We start from the raw sequence: 15,022 nt of genomic DNA on the forward strand, positions 1-15,022 counted from the left end.
ATATAATCAGCAAATAATAACATTTGTAAATTTTTCACAACTTCCAGAAAGTGTTTTCGCTCAAATTTTTCAGGAAAACACTTTTCTGAAAACCAAGTCAAATTTTTCTTTGACTGGAAAGTATTTTTCATTGATTAACTTTCCTAACAACAAACAAACACAAGAAAGTTTGGAAAATGATTTCCTGAAACCACTTTCTAAAAAAAAAATTTAACAAAAAAGAAAAATACTTTTCTAAAAACTTCCAAATTTTTCTTTGACTGAAAAGTGTTTTTCATTGATCAGAAAGTATTTTTCATTGACCAACTTTTTTACTAATAAACAAATATAATAAATTTTAAAAAATAATTTTTAAAAAATAATTTTTTGAGAAACAAACATGTTAAAATATTCTTTGACACTTTATAGATATTGGGCTTAGTTTTATGTTTTAAATCTGCTTTCACAATAATTTTAATAATAGAAAGGATAACTTTGTCTTTGTATTTGTCTTGCACCACCCATATCGTATGTCCACTCAAAAGAGTAAAGCTAGAGAAAGAAAAGAAAAAAAGCATGTGGAGTAGTGCGTGTGCATGTCTCTCTAATAGTTAGAAAGAAAGAAAGGGTTACCTTGCCAGGCATGTCACTCTCGTCTAAAATTACTTGTATGTCCTCGCTCTCATTCTAAAATCTAAATCCCCCCTATGCTAAATCGGCAAGAGAAAAACCCAAACTTCTCTTTCAATATCAATTCAGGGGAAAGTAATTTTAAAGGGAAGGAGGTTTTGTTCATTTTTATTTTTATTTTTATTTTTCTGAATTTAAATCTTAAATCTATTTTTAAGGTTCATAATTTATTAAATTCATTTATTAAATCTACTCTATTAACGGGAGGGATTCAGACTTTAAAATCACTTAAAAAATAACATCTTCGTAAACTAATATAAAAACATCTTTAACGGTTTTTAATTTCTTGCTATAACTTTATTAAAAAAAATAATTCTCTAGATTTTATTCCAACATACAAGAACTATTGAAGCAAGCAAACAAGAAGAATAAAAAGCATAGTGGATCCGTTTGGGAACTAACTTAAAACTAGCCCTAATCTCCTGCATATGCCAGAACTAATTAACAAGTCTAAAAAGTACTCTCTGCTTTTCCCCCTTTTGATCTCGAGAGAATAAATCTAATATCTTTTGGGTCCTTAAATAACTCTTTGCATCCCACCACAATATATACGAAGCTCATGCAAAATTTATGAAGAAGAAAAGAATCATAATGAAAATGACGACCGCACGCCTCCCCCCAGAGATTTATGCTTCATTCGAACCCCATGAACATATTTTAATTCGTTAAAAATATTATAATTAATAAAAAGTCTATTAATCTCACTCTCATCCACCATAATTTGTGATTAACATCATCTCCCCCCTTAATATGTTGATCTAGAATTCCAATCTTAGGTTAAGCAACAAGAAATAATCTCTCTTATGGTATAATTAACTACAACAAGCTTTATGAGGTATTATAAATCATAATAATAATTTAAAGGTTAATAGATGTTACAAAATCTTTCATTTGTATCCAAAATGTCCCCAATTTTCTTAAGAATTGCTTATTGATAAAAGGGATTTTTAAAAAATACATCAAGGGTGTTTTTGATATTAAAAAAGAATTTTGTAATATTTGCTCAAGCATTGAGGGAGTTTTGTGGATGATATGTGCACTTTTATAACGATCCGGGAGGTTGTATTTTTATTTTTTAATTTTTTCTTATAATATATGAGTGTGGATGTGAATGGCATGATTATATGTGTTGGAAAAAATAAAGAAAATATCAATAAAAATAAATAATATAGACATGTCCTAGAAAACATGTATCATTAGAATAAGTATAGTCACACTAAATAATAATGAGTCATACTTATTACTCACTGCATGAGTATACCTTATTACTCACTACAAGAGAAATACGTGCTATTGTGTGGGAATTTAGCTAAAGATGTTTTTATGATATAGCCAAAAAAAGTTTTTTTTTTCTTTCAATTCCACAATAAAGCTTTTCTTAGACTAATTTATTTTTTAATTAAAAATATTATTTAATTTTTAAAACCATTAAAAAATTAATTTAATATTTTTTTAAAATAAAAATATTTAAAAAAATTTAAGAAACGTATCAAAACCATGTTAAATACTTTAAAAATGATATTTAATATTTTGGTAGTGATTATTTTTCGTTTTAAAATATATTAAAATAATATTTTTTATAAAAAATTATTTTTAATATTAGTATAATAAAATGAATTTCAAATCATAAAAAAAATATTTGAAGATTAAGATTAAAATATAAAAAGTGATTTTTCAATAAGAAACAAATATACTCGGAGTGATTACGCCAGACCAATCAAATGATGGAAAGCACTAATCAGACCGCACCGCAGGGTCAGGTGGTCACAACACGTAAAATTGACAAAGAAAGGCACTGCAGAGGACACATGGATCAACGGCACTAATGGAAAGGGAATACGTGAATGCCTGCGTCTGCCCTCGATCTCAGCGAAAGGAGAAAATATTATTAATTCACAAAAGAGGACTTCAACTTGGCCGTTGTGTTAAAAATCACCACTCCATGCCCATCTTCCCCTATTTTTATTTGGAAAAAGGAGCCAGCAAAGCAGATTCTGCCTTGCCCCAGGTGCCATTCCTTCGTACCAACAGTTAAAAATGAAAACAAATAAAAAATAAATCTGCAGTTAAAAGGTTAACGGGATGTTTGTGAGTGTTTTTAGAATTGTTTTTTAAATTATTTTTTATTTAAAAATATATTAAAATAATATATATTTTTTTATTTTTTAAAAAATATTTTTAATGTTAGTGTATGAAAATAACATGAAAACACATAAAAATATTAATTTAAAATAAAAATATAAAAAAATTTGATTTTTGCTAAGAATACTTTTAAAATATAAAAATAAATAAGGCCATAAAAAATTCACTTAAAAAAAAAATAAAGTATCAAACAAGTTGGTTTTATTGTTAAACTCGTTTATTTGATTGAAAATGATTTGTTGAAAATAATTTTTTATATTTGTTTATCATTAAAATAATTAATCAATAAAAAATATTTTTCAGTCAAAGAAAAATTTAACTTGGTTTTCAAAAAAGTACTTTTCTTTTATTTTAGATAAAAATACTTTTCAAAAGTTGTGAAAAATTTGCTTTTCTTTTATTTTAGATGAAAACATTTCTTAAAAGTTGTGAAAAATTTAAAAATATCATATTATTTGTTGATTTAATAAATTTGATCATCAAACTTTTGATTTCTATATATTTTGTTTGAATTATTTTTTTAATTTTACCCTATAAAATTTAACTTGTGATTATTATTTATTTTTCTTTTATTTTTTTAATTAAAATTTTTTATTTATCATTTTTTATTTATTTTTTTGATTGTTACTTATTTTATTTGAAATAATTTATGAAATTATAATTATAATTATTTTAATTTTATTATATTATATTTTTTTATCTGTTAAATTTTATTTTTATTATTTTTATTATTATTTATTTTATTTAAAATAATTTATAAAATTAATTTTTTTAATTTTATTTTCATTCAACTTTTTAATTTATAATATTTATTTTTTATTATTTTAATAACATTGAAAGTTTATTTTTGACCATAACCAAATACTGTAAAATATTTTTCAATATATTTTTTATAATATTATCAAATATTAAAACATATCTTTTATGATATTATCAAATATTAAAAATAATTTATTTTTTAAAAAATTATTTTTTTAAAAAACAATTTTCTAAAAAACAAACAAACTTCATCTGTTCTTATTTTCCCGTGAATAAATTCTATCAAATTATAACGAAAGATTTACATTACTTATTTATGAAATCAAATAATAATCCAGAATTACTCATGCTATACGGTGTTGCTGTCAAACCTGTTTTTAAAAACAATTTAGAAAATAAAACCCATACAGAAATAAGAGAAATTGTTTCGGGAAATTATTAAGACCAATAATTTTTCCGAAAGGCGCCGTAGTAAATGAGATAGATATTATTAAAAAAAGAAAAAAGTAACATGGTGACGTCAGCATCTGGAGCATCGAGATCTTGCAGCCAAAAGAAGCTTCCCTTGACACAGGTGTCCAATCTCTTACTTCAAACCTCTTTTTTTCTTTTTCTTTTTTGCTTTTCCACCATCTCTCTCTCTCTCTCTGCACACAAAATTCTTGCAAAGACAAAAACCAAAGGCAAAGGGAGAGATGGATTTAGTGAAACAAAAAGAGTTGCAGAAGAAATAAGAGCAACCCAGAAGAATTAAACATGAAAGCTCATAACTTGAGCCTCATTTTGATTGTATTATCATCACTGACCACACCCAAAAGTGCAACCATAATTCAGGACTCTAACATCCAACGAAGAATTCTCCACCAGCCATTATACCCAGTCACTTCTGCACCCCCACCGGCCACTGACTCACAACCGCCGCCACCAGATAGCTCAGCTATTGCAAACCCAGACCAGCCCTTTTTCCCTGAAGTCCCAAATGGGCAAACCCCAGATCTTGTCCAGCCACCACCGGCATCAGCAGTCAACGGGACCATACCAATCCCAACAGCAACACAGCCGGCCAAGCCTGCTAAGAAAGTGGCAATTGCAATCTCAGTTGGGATTGTCACTTTAGGGATGCTGTCAGCTCTTGCATTCTTTTTGTACCGACACCGGGCTAAGCATCCAAGAGAATCTCAAAAGCTTGTCGGAGGCAATTCTCAAAGATTTGCAGATGAATCTAGAGTTCCCCCGTCAAGTTTCCTGTACATAGGAACTGTTGAACCAAGCAGGGCATCAGCTACTGAAGTAAATGGAACAACAACAAACGGAGCCAATACTTCACCTTATCATAGACTAAATTCAATCAAAAGATCTGATAATTATAGGCCTAGTCCTGATTTGCAGCCACTACCACCACTACCTAAACCTCCTCCTCCTCAATACGAGAATGAGAATTTTCCATCTCCAACATCATCAATATCGGATGAGGAGAGTCTTGACACAGCTTTTTATACGCCACAGGGCTCCACAGTTAGCAATGACGATTCCTATTGCACACCTGTTCCGGTGCGGCCTGCTAATGCTGCTAGGAATGATGTCCGTGTCCAAGCCACAACTTCTGTTCCGCACTCTAAAAGAACCTCTCCAAAATCAAGATTTTCTTCCACAACTTCACCGGAAATGAAGCACGTCATCATTCCTTCGATCAAGCAGCCATCATTAGCACCACCGCCGCCTCCACCACCACCGCCATTGCCGCATCAGGATAAAGTCCAGGTTATTGAGTCAACAACTTCACATTTTTCTAGAAGGCCAAAATTTCCAGTCCCACCACCACCACCGAATATGGAACTTCTTCGATCCATATACAATCATCAGTCAAGTAAAATTCCACCTCCACCTCCACCTCCACCTCCACCTCCGCCTCCTCCGGCTCCGGCTCCGGCTCCAATGCCATCATCAAGAAAGATAGGATCTTTAGAAACTGCAAAAACAATGGTTGTTTCTTCGATGCCCACAACAGTAATGGCGAAGCAAAAGTTCTCAGCTTCTAGTCCCAAAGCCATTTTGAAGACCGGAATAACAAAAACTACCGAGGAAGTCAATAAGGGAGCCAGTTCCTCAGAGAGGAATAATGCAGATGACAATGATGGTGAAAAGCCCAAGTTAAAGCCTCTGCACTGGGACAAAGTGCGGGCATCCTCAGACCGAGCCACAGTGTGGGACCAGCTTAAATCCAGCTCATTTCAGTAAGTGAAGTTTAGCAGTAATTCCCTTCACGAAATTATTGTTTTATAAAATTTACGATCAATTGGTCACTACGTTTCTTGTTAGATTAAATGAGGACATGATGGAGAGTCTTTTTGGCTGTAATTCTGCGAATTCGGTACCAAAAGAAACTACAAGAAAATCGGTTCTGCCTCCTGCTGAGCGTGAAAACAGAGTCTTGGATCCAAAGAAGTCGCAGAACATAGCGATACTGTTACGAGCACTGAACGTGACACGAGATGAAGTGTCTGAAGCTCTTTTGGATGGTATGCGATATTGTTCTTTTTTGTCTTTGATCATTTTCACAGCCTGATAAGAAGATAACGAAATGCTAATAAACAAAAAAGAACCAAAATACTGATCTCTTGCTTTTTGCTTGAAACTACTAATTTATGAGACGAGAAGAACTAAGGTAGGGAGAGCTCCACAAAACCAACAATAGATGCCCCTATTGTTAAATATGGGCTACTGCATTTTGCTGGCCTATGAACCTAATTTTCCATGCCGAAAGTCATGTGCAGCTATATTTTATTGCGCAGTCATTAGTATCACAGTTCCTGGTGCTAGAGTGAACAGCTAGCCCATATTGTATACCCTTTCCTGACTGCTTCAGGAAGAGAAACAGATTTTCGTGTTTAGTTTTTTATTCATTTCAAAATTCTGACACATAAGCAGATTAAATATATCTAGGTGTATGCCCAAAAGCTGAAAGAAAGAACAGGGTTGAATGCAGTAGTTATGGTTGAAGTGCTTAAATTGGAAGATACGATGATTGCAGCTGAAAGCAATGGAGTAGAAATTTAAGCAGTGTTACAGACACCACATACATCATTATGTTAGTTGTCCTAAAAAGTAATTGCTACCCAAAAAAATAAGAAGGAAAGAAAAGGGAAAACTTTAGAAAAGAAATTGGTGAAAGACCTAGAAACATGCATTATAGGCAAGTCCCAAGAGGTTGTTTGATGGAAAAACACCAAGCAAACTTTTCGTAAGAGGAAGGAAGGTGACATGTAGCAAGCTTTTGTTGGTTTCCTGTTAGTTTATCCAGGAAAAGTAGAGAAACTTCTGAGGGAAATACTTTAAGGACTAATTAAGAGGGAACACCTTATGTTTAAACTGTTCTACAAACCTGCCTCACAGAGTCCCTCCTTCAAATCTCACCTATGTTGTAAATTGCTTCCATTATTTCTTCCCTTTCCTCTCAATTCTGAACCAAAAACAAGGAAAGAAGTCCTGAAACTTGATTTTGTTTCTCCCTTTTCTCCTCACCAAACTCTATGTTAGGCTTTAAGCCTCTAACACCTTATTTCCAATCATCACCCAAGGACATTACATGGAAATCTCAAGCACTTTCCTCATCAGAACTAGGTGAGACTTCAGGAACTTTATAGTTCTGAAGAGAATGTATTCAATGTTAATCACTAGTTGGAAGCTAGAACAGGTAAATATTTCCAAGTAATACTGCCCAAAGACCTTCATTACAGCACCAGAAGAAATACAATATGCTTCTTTAGATGTTTTAACACATGCTGCCGCTTTAGAATTGGTAACTTCTACTAGTTCTCAAAATTCTGTCGTAAATACACTTGAGCTAGTTATCAACTTAGCCATTACATTTTGTTGTGCGAAGCCCATGCAAACCATATAATAACACAAAATAAAAGGGACACCCAAATTTGATGTGGTTCGGCAAAGCCTACTCCACGAAACTTCACTGTCAAATATTGGGGATTGCAACCACTGATCAAGGGCGTACTCAAATATCAAAACCCAAATAACAACCAAGAAATCACTCACAACAAAATACTACACTAATACTTTTGGCTATTGCACTATTTCTTTTGTTGCCACCACACACCATCAATATTGGAGGCATTCATAAACCAGCCACTACATGTGCTATTTATTAAGCAACAAGGTCCTTCAATAGGAGAAGAATTCTTCTTTCATTAAGAAAAATATCAAGTCCAACTCCAACAAGGAAAGTCTTTTACTAAATAGAATATGTCAAGATATTTCGTTCTTGTTTAGGACACCACACAATGCAACTACCAATCTAACAAACGAAATCACCAATTTAAACCACAGCTCAACAATCTCCACCTTGGCTTTAATTGTGACAAATCATCGATCTTGTTTTCGTGAAGTATGCAACTCCACTCTTCTTCACCTCCACTTGTTTTTATCTTGCATATTTCTTCGTATGAAAATCTTCTTTACAACTATCTATCAAAATAAAACTAGCTCTCTTCTTGGATGCAACTGAACAATGCATTTCATTTACTTTACTACACGCTTCATTGCATGCTTCACCTTGAACTGCAGTTCCTATCAACTTATACAAATCATTACACATCAATTTTCCTTTTGTTATTGCCAAAGAACCGGGACTAACTCTTGTAACTCCACCTTCAACAAAATGCTTATAACCACGTGAATCAAGTATTTCAAATGAAATCAAATTCTTTTAAAGATTTGGCATGTGCCTAATGTCATCAAATGTATTCATTATACCATCATGCATCTTTTTTTTTTCAAGTATTTCAAATGAAATCAAATTCTTTTAAAGATTTGGCATGTGCCTAAAGTCATCAAATGTATTCATTATATACCATCATGCATCTTTTTTTTTTTTTTTTCACTTTACCAATTCCAACAACAACTACTTCATGATTATCCACCAACGCAATGGATTCCCCGCCATAAATTTCCTAACTACTAAAACAATCCTTATTAGCACAAAACATGAAAAGAGTAAGCAAAGTCTAAAATCCATGAATCCTTCAATGAATCCTTACATTGAGGAGATCATACATCATGTACTTCACCAACCGCAGTAGAAGCTACATCTACATGCTCTTCACAACTCTTCTTCTTCTTTTCCTTGAATTCTGTTAGATCACTCTTCAACCTCCTATAATAAAATTGGATATGACCTTTCCTGTGATAGTAATAATACTCCTTGTTACTATAATCCACTCTTGGTTTTGATCTTGATCTTGACTTAATTCTATCAAAATTAGTTCTTTTTTAATATATTTTCATCACCATGATCAAAGTTCATCACGTAAGCACTACCTCTGTTGCCACTACTAAGCTTTTTAAATATCTTACTATTTAATAGCATAGCAGTGATATCCTCCACATTAGTCATCTCTTTCCCAACCAACAATGTTGTCATCAAATCATCATAAGATTTTGGAAGAGATGCTAATAATATCAGGGCTAGATCCTCCCCATCAATCTTCACATCAATTATACAATCATTTTATTAAATTTATTCAAGTGATCTAGAATATTCATGCCTTCATTCATCCTCAATCTATTTAATTCCTTCTTCATATCAATACAAATTATGAGTGGTCTCGACACTTGGATTTTCTTCACATCAAATGGCCCCACCTTAAATTTTGTGCTCGTCCTTCAATTGGGACCTTAAATTTTGTGCTCGTCCTTCAATTGTTTTGCACAAATCTTCAATCAATCTTGAACTAGGTACTAGTTGTTGTGCAAAATCCAAGCAAACCAAATAATAACACTAAGTAAAAGGGACACAAAAATTTGACTTGGTTCGGCAAACCCTACTCCACAAAACTTCACTATCAAATATTAGGCATTACAACCACTAATCAAGCACACACTTAAATAGCTCACTGCCGAAAACCTAAACTCCAATAGATCACTCGCGACAAAATACCACTCTAATTCTTTTGGTTTCCACGCGCCATTAATATTGGAGGCACATGTAAACTAGACACTTCACAAGCTATTTATACTAGCAACAAGGTCCTTCACTAGGAGAAGAATTCTTCTTTCATTAAGAAAAATACTTCAAGTCCAACTCCAACAAGGAAAGTCTTTACCGAAACAGAATATGTCAACACATTCCATTCTTGTTTAGAACACCGCACCATGTAATTACCAATCTAACCTAAACCAACTCACTAATTTAAGTCACAACTCAACATATTTTCCATGTAGAATTATAGATAACAAAATAACAAGTATTTCTTGTGAATAATCTTCTAATACAAGCCTAATGGTTTCACATGACAAATTTGCATAAATATGAATGCATCAATAGACAAATAAAGTGTGTATTCTGCCATCGAAAGACACATAATAGTGAATGTCCTATTTATGCAAGTTTCACCTTCAATCTTTTCCTTCTATAACTTGCATGTGGACACCAAAAAATCAAGACCCAGGGTATTTTTCAAAAATAAATATGAAAGGTTGGAAGATTGTTCGTCATTGATATCAGGAAGATCACACCACCATCATATGCATGTTCTGTACTTGTATCAACTTTCCTTGTTGTATATCGAGTTTAGTTTGCTAACGTTATAAGTGAGATACCTGTTTGGGTGTAACAGGCAACCCAGAAAGCTTGGGTGCCGAGCTTTTGGAAACTCTAGTAAAGATGGCCCCAACCAAGGAGGAAGAAATAAAACTTCGAGAGTACAGTGGTGACATCTCCAAACTGGGATCTGCAGAACAATTTCTCAAGACAGTACTTGATATCCCATTTGCTTTTAAAAGAGTTGAGGCGATGCTATACAGAGCCAATTTTGATACAGAAGTTAAATATTTGAGGAAATCATTTCAAACCCTAGAGGTATGCATGCTGGCTGAGCTTACTGCTGAACTCACTCTGTTTTTTAATCTAAGATCATTTAAATTATTTTGGCTGCAAGGTTGCTGCTAATGAGGTTCACTGTATTTTCTAATGTAAAATTGTTTAAATTCTGTGTACACTAACTCCTAGGAACTTAATCCTGACATCTTCCTATCTACCAGGCAGCAAGTAAGGAATTGAAGAATAGCCGGTTATTCCTCAAACTCCTTGAAGCTGTTCTCAGGACAGGGAACCGGATGAATGTTGGCACAAATCGTGGTGATGCTAAAGCATTTAAGCTTGATACACTCTTAAAACTTGTAGATATAAAAGGAACTGATGGGAAAACAACATTACTCCACTTTGTGGTCCAGGAAATTATTAGATCTGAAGGCACAAGTACCGATTCTACAAATGAGAAATTGCAAGACAGTACACTCTCCAAAATGAAGGAGGATGATTTTGGGAAACAAGGATTGCAGGTTGTGACAGGACTGAGTAGAGATCTCAGCAATGTAAGAAAGGCAGCTGGAATGGACTCTGATGTTTTAAGCAGCTATGTCTCAAAACTCGCGATGGGGCTTGAGAAAGTCAGATTGGCTTTGCAGTATGACAAGCCGGATATGCAGGGGAAATTCTTTCACTCAATGAAGCTGTTTCTAAGAGGCGCTGATGAGGAAATTAGCAGGATTAAGTCTGATGAAAGGAAGGCTTTGTCACTGGTGAAAGAGGTCACAGAATATTTCCATGGGGATACAGCCAAGGAGGAAGCTCACCCGTTCAGAATTTTCGTGATAGTAAGAGATTTCCTAAATGTATTGGATCATGTCTGCAAGGAGGTAGGGAAAATGCAGGACAGAACAATGGTGGGCTCAGCTAGATCCTTTCGGATATCTGCTACAGCTTCACTACCGGTTCTCAACAGATTTAATGTTAGACAAGATAGAAGTTCAGATGAGGAAAGCTCTTCTCCTTAAAACCATGTCCATAAAAATTTTACGATGCTGATCAAACTACGTGATAGTTTTTACGGTTACAGACTCCTTTTCAGTTGAAGCAACAGCACGGAATATCTATTCTCTTTTTTTTTCCCATTACATGCGAGGGAGTGAAACGACGGAAAAGAATGAACAGGTCAGAAATTCTTTCATTGTCATGCAAATCGGGTGTTAGATGGAGAAGAGACGTTCAGCTTGCAAGAGAGAGGAGATTCATATCGCATAAGAAATTGTTGACGTCCAGTGACCACAGACTGGCTATTTTCCCACGTCAAGAAGAGAAAAATGCCAGGTTATTTGGAGGGTTTTCTTTGCCCAGTGGGAATTTGATGAGATAATTGGGACGCAACAACAATGACAGTGACAGGCTTGTGTTTTTCCACTGCAGTAGAGTTGCCATAGATAAAATAGGAATCTATTCATTTAGATGATGAGATTCTAGCAATGCATTTTCTTGAAAGTATAATGTTTTTTTATATTTATATATATTACAAGCATTGATGCGTTACACTCCACATTTATTTGATACTATATGATTAACTAATAAATAGTTATAACTAGCAGATTTCTTGTGCTAACTAATTGTTGTCTTAGGCCAGCAGATAGCCTTGCAGGCATATTCTTGGACGCATAGCAAAACCAAGGAAAAAGAAAAGGGGTTTAAAAGAGACAAACTTGTTGAATGAGTATTTGGAATGGAAGCTTATGATGCGTCTGTAAAAAAAACTAGGTTGTTCGGGCTATTAGCACAAACGATCACCTAGCCTCATGAAAAGGACCATCTTTGATATAAAAAAACGATCAAGCCCCACCATGCACTTCTTGGTTATTGCTTGATGCATAAAACTGTCGGCCAAAGAGAGCATTTATGGTCAAGTTTAATTATATATTGACCTCATTTATCTTTTATCTTTTATTTCCTATTTTGCCCCACTATTTTTTTTTTAATTAATTTATGCCCTATCACTTTTCTTTTATCCAATTTCACCTCATTTTATTTTATTTTATCTAAGTTTCTTTTATTTAATCTAATCTGATTTATTTATGGATTAAATAAATTCTTATATTTTCACTTGAGAAAAATTTTAATTGAGCTTTTATACAAAAAATTTGAATTTTCTTGTTATTTCCTTGCATGGTTAGTATTAATTATCCCACTAAATCCTTGACATCATTTATTTTAAAAATATATTTGTTTTGAATTTTTTTATTTTTTTATCGATCAAAAATCATTATCAATTTCTTGGATGTTATTAACTTTGAATCCAAAATTTATAAATTTCTTTTTAATTTTAACAATACCTTTAAATTTATCAATAGAAAACATCCTCTCTATTACTTATCATATGTATTATTATTTTTATTATTTATTCATTTTACTCCTTTTAAGTTTTCATTTATCATCGAGATTTTAATACCTATGATTCTATGTTTACATAAAAATTTTTATTTTTCTTTATTAAAATTCATTCTTGAAATTTAGATCCTTGATTTTATTTTTCTTTATTAAATAAAATTCATTCTTGAAATTTAGATCCTTGCTTAGACATGATGACATTAAACTTAGGCATTTTTATCCTCCCTTTAATCACTTTTATCTCATCATAATTACTTATGCTATTTCCTGGCTTCAAAGCCTTCCTTTTTCTACTTTATCTTATTGTTTTCCTGCTCATCTCACATTGATCCCCAACTCGTACATAGTTACAAGTTTTCTATTATTAATCAATAAACGGCTTCCCATCACTTTGAACCTTGTTCATCTCACATTGATCCTACTATTGGTTTTGTTTTCCCTCCTTGTAATATAGCATAGTTCCACTTATCAATGGAGACCAGGTAAATTATCCATTATTACATCTCTCTAGGACATACTTTTTTCTCAAAGCAACCATTTACATGTTTGTTATCCAGTTTGACAAACATAATAACATCACAGGCACTTTCAAGCGTATATGTTGGAACATCCAGTTTAACAAACATAATAAAATCACAGGCACTTTCAAGCGTATATGTTGGCAATAACAGTCTATTTAGTCACAAACCAAAGGTTCTAAGACCAATTATAATATCCTAGGATTTTAATCACAACGTTAATGAAAATGACATAAATTGTTTTATAAACATAACATCAAAACAGTTTCTATTTATCATCCAATAAGTTTATGAATGAATACAATGATACACAATTTATTTCTATATATTAATAAAGTTTTCATACTTTTTAAATTGCATACATATAAGTTGTTCTAGAAATTAGTATTTGAAATATATGAATGGCGCCCACAAGATAAGCTAGATAACTCAATGAAATTTAGGAGATACTTAAAACATCACATACTCGGAGGATCACAAAAATCATAATAATTATTTACATCATCATGGTTGCTAATGTTTAGAAATTATACAAAAAAATTAATTTTTTTATTTTTTCTGTAAACTCTTAAAACTTGTATTAGTTTCCAAACTTGATATATTTTTATTAATTATTTATGAATTCAGTTTTCATTATTATATGCACCAAACTATCCTGTTATATTATAGTGACTCTTACATTTACAATCTACATTAGCTCAACTTAATACAATTTATTTATTTCATCTTATGAATTTGTTAAATTCCTTTTAACACTTCCATACCATATTACTCTACATATCAAAATCATTCTGAGTCTTGTTTTACCTTATTAGCACATTTAATTTGTAATATTATTGCATTCACAACATGTTACTTTTATGCAACATATTTAATTCATACAATTTCAATATATGTGTTTTTGGCTACCTAAGCATTCTTCTCTTTTTAATACATTATATTTACATCTAGCTTCCCAACATATGTCATCTTGACCCACTAATTTCCATAATTCATCATAATATCTATAATGTCATTTTTTTCTTTCAATCAATATCAATTCTAATCTCAACATCTATTATATATGTTATGACTCATCATATGAATCCTCAAACTCATTATTGTTTTAGCCTAATTTTGAATGTGTGTGTATATATATATATATGTTTTTTTATTCTAATATGTTTTACTCCTGTTTGTCTTCTTAAAAAAAGAAACAAGGGGGCTCATTTGTGCACTTCTAGAGTGAAGTTAGAGAGAGGTTCAAAGAGAAAAGATAAGAAGGGAAGGTGCTCCAACAACCGTATTACCATTGTTCATCGTTGGATTCGACTTATTTTAAAGTATGATGTGCGCCTCACTATTTTCATAATTTCAATATTAAAAAAAAATATTTTGAATTTTTTAAAATCAAATCATGCTTTTACTGATCATCTAGGTTGTCTTGGGACGTGTTAGTTTATTGATTCATATCGAGAAAACTCCAATATGATTTAATTTTAAACTTAAATTAGACAAGAAGTTAGGTTAGGAGGTTTTAAGATTAACCTGCTAGACTAAATTTAATAACAATGCTAAATAATTTTTTATGTGACACGACTAAACGATTGATGTCTTCTCCCAAGTGCAGGAGTGTCGAAGTAATAAATAACCCGGTAAGACCGGGGTCGAACCACAGGGAGGTTAATTGTACAAATTATAAATAACAATAATACAACAACAATAACAA

At 32.3% G+C, this 15,022-nt stretch overlaps 1 protein-coding gene and 1 long non-coding RNA gene across 2 annotated transcripts; one reads left to right on the forward strand and one right to left on the reverse strand.

The window, feature by feature from the left end:
- The first annotated feature begins 4,137 nt into the window (after positions 1 to 4,137).
- FH6 (formin homolog 6) lies at positions 4,138 to 12,021 on the forward strand. The gene is made up of 4 exons (XM_011012704.1): positions 4,138 to 5,804; positions 5,890 to 6,089; positions 10,200 to 10,441; positions 10,624 to 12,021. Exons 1-4 carry the CDS (start codon positions 4,327 to 4,329, stop codon positions 11,416 to 11,418), a joined length of 2,715 nt encoding a protein of 904 aa, XP_011011006.1. The 5' UTR covers positions 4,138 to 4,326; the 3' UTR covers positions 11,419 to 12,021.
- On the reverse strand, positions 7,663 to 10,193 carry LOC105115715 (uncharacterized). Its single transcript, XR_840379.1, has 2 exons — positions 9,258 to 10,193; positions 7,663 to 9,225 (listed from the first exon to the last, which is right to left on the reverse strand). It is a non-coding gene; the product is annotated as an uncharacterized LOC105115715 (long non-coding RNA).
- Positions 12,022 to 15,022: the final 3,001 nt, after the last annotated feature.

This window comes from Populus euphratica, unplaced genomic scaffold (assembly GCF_000495115.2).
Source record: "Populus euphratica unplaced genomic scaffold, PopEup_1.0 scaffold746.1, whole genome shotgun sequence".
In the NCBI taxonomy this organism is placed as follows: Eukaryota; Viridiplantae; Streptophyta; class Magnoliopsida; order Malpighiales; family Salicaceae; genus Populus; species Populus euphratica.

What these genes read in the sequence shown, in the direction of transcription:
- FH6 (XM_011012704.1), top strand. Translation starts at nt 4,327, where the DNA reads ATGAAAGCTCATAACTTGAGCCTCATTTTGATTGTATTATCATCACTG. An exon ending in CTTAAATCCAGCTCATTTCA is followed by an intron (nt 5,805 to 5,889) that starts GTAAGTGAAGTT and finishes GTTTCTTGTTAG; the next exon opens with ATTAAATGAGGACATGATGG. An exon ending in GTCTGAAGCTCTTTTGGATG is followed by an intron (nt 6,090 to 10,199) that starts GTATGCGATATT and finishes TGGGTGTAACAG; the next exon opens with GCAACCCAGAAAGCTTGGGT.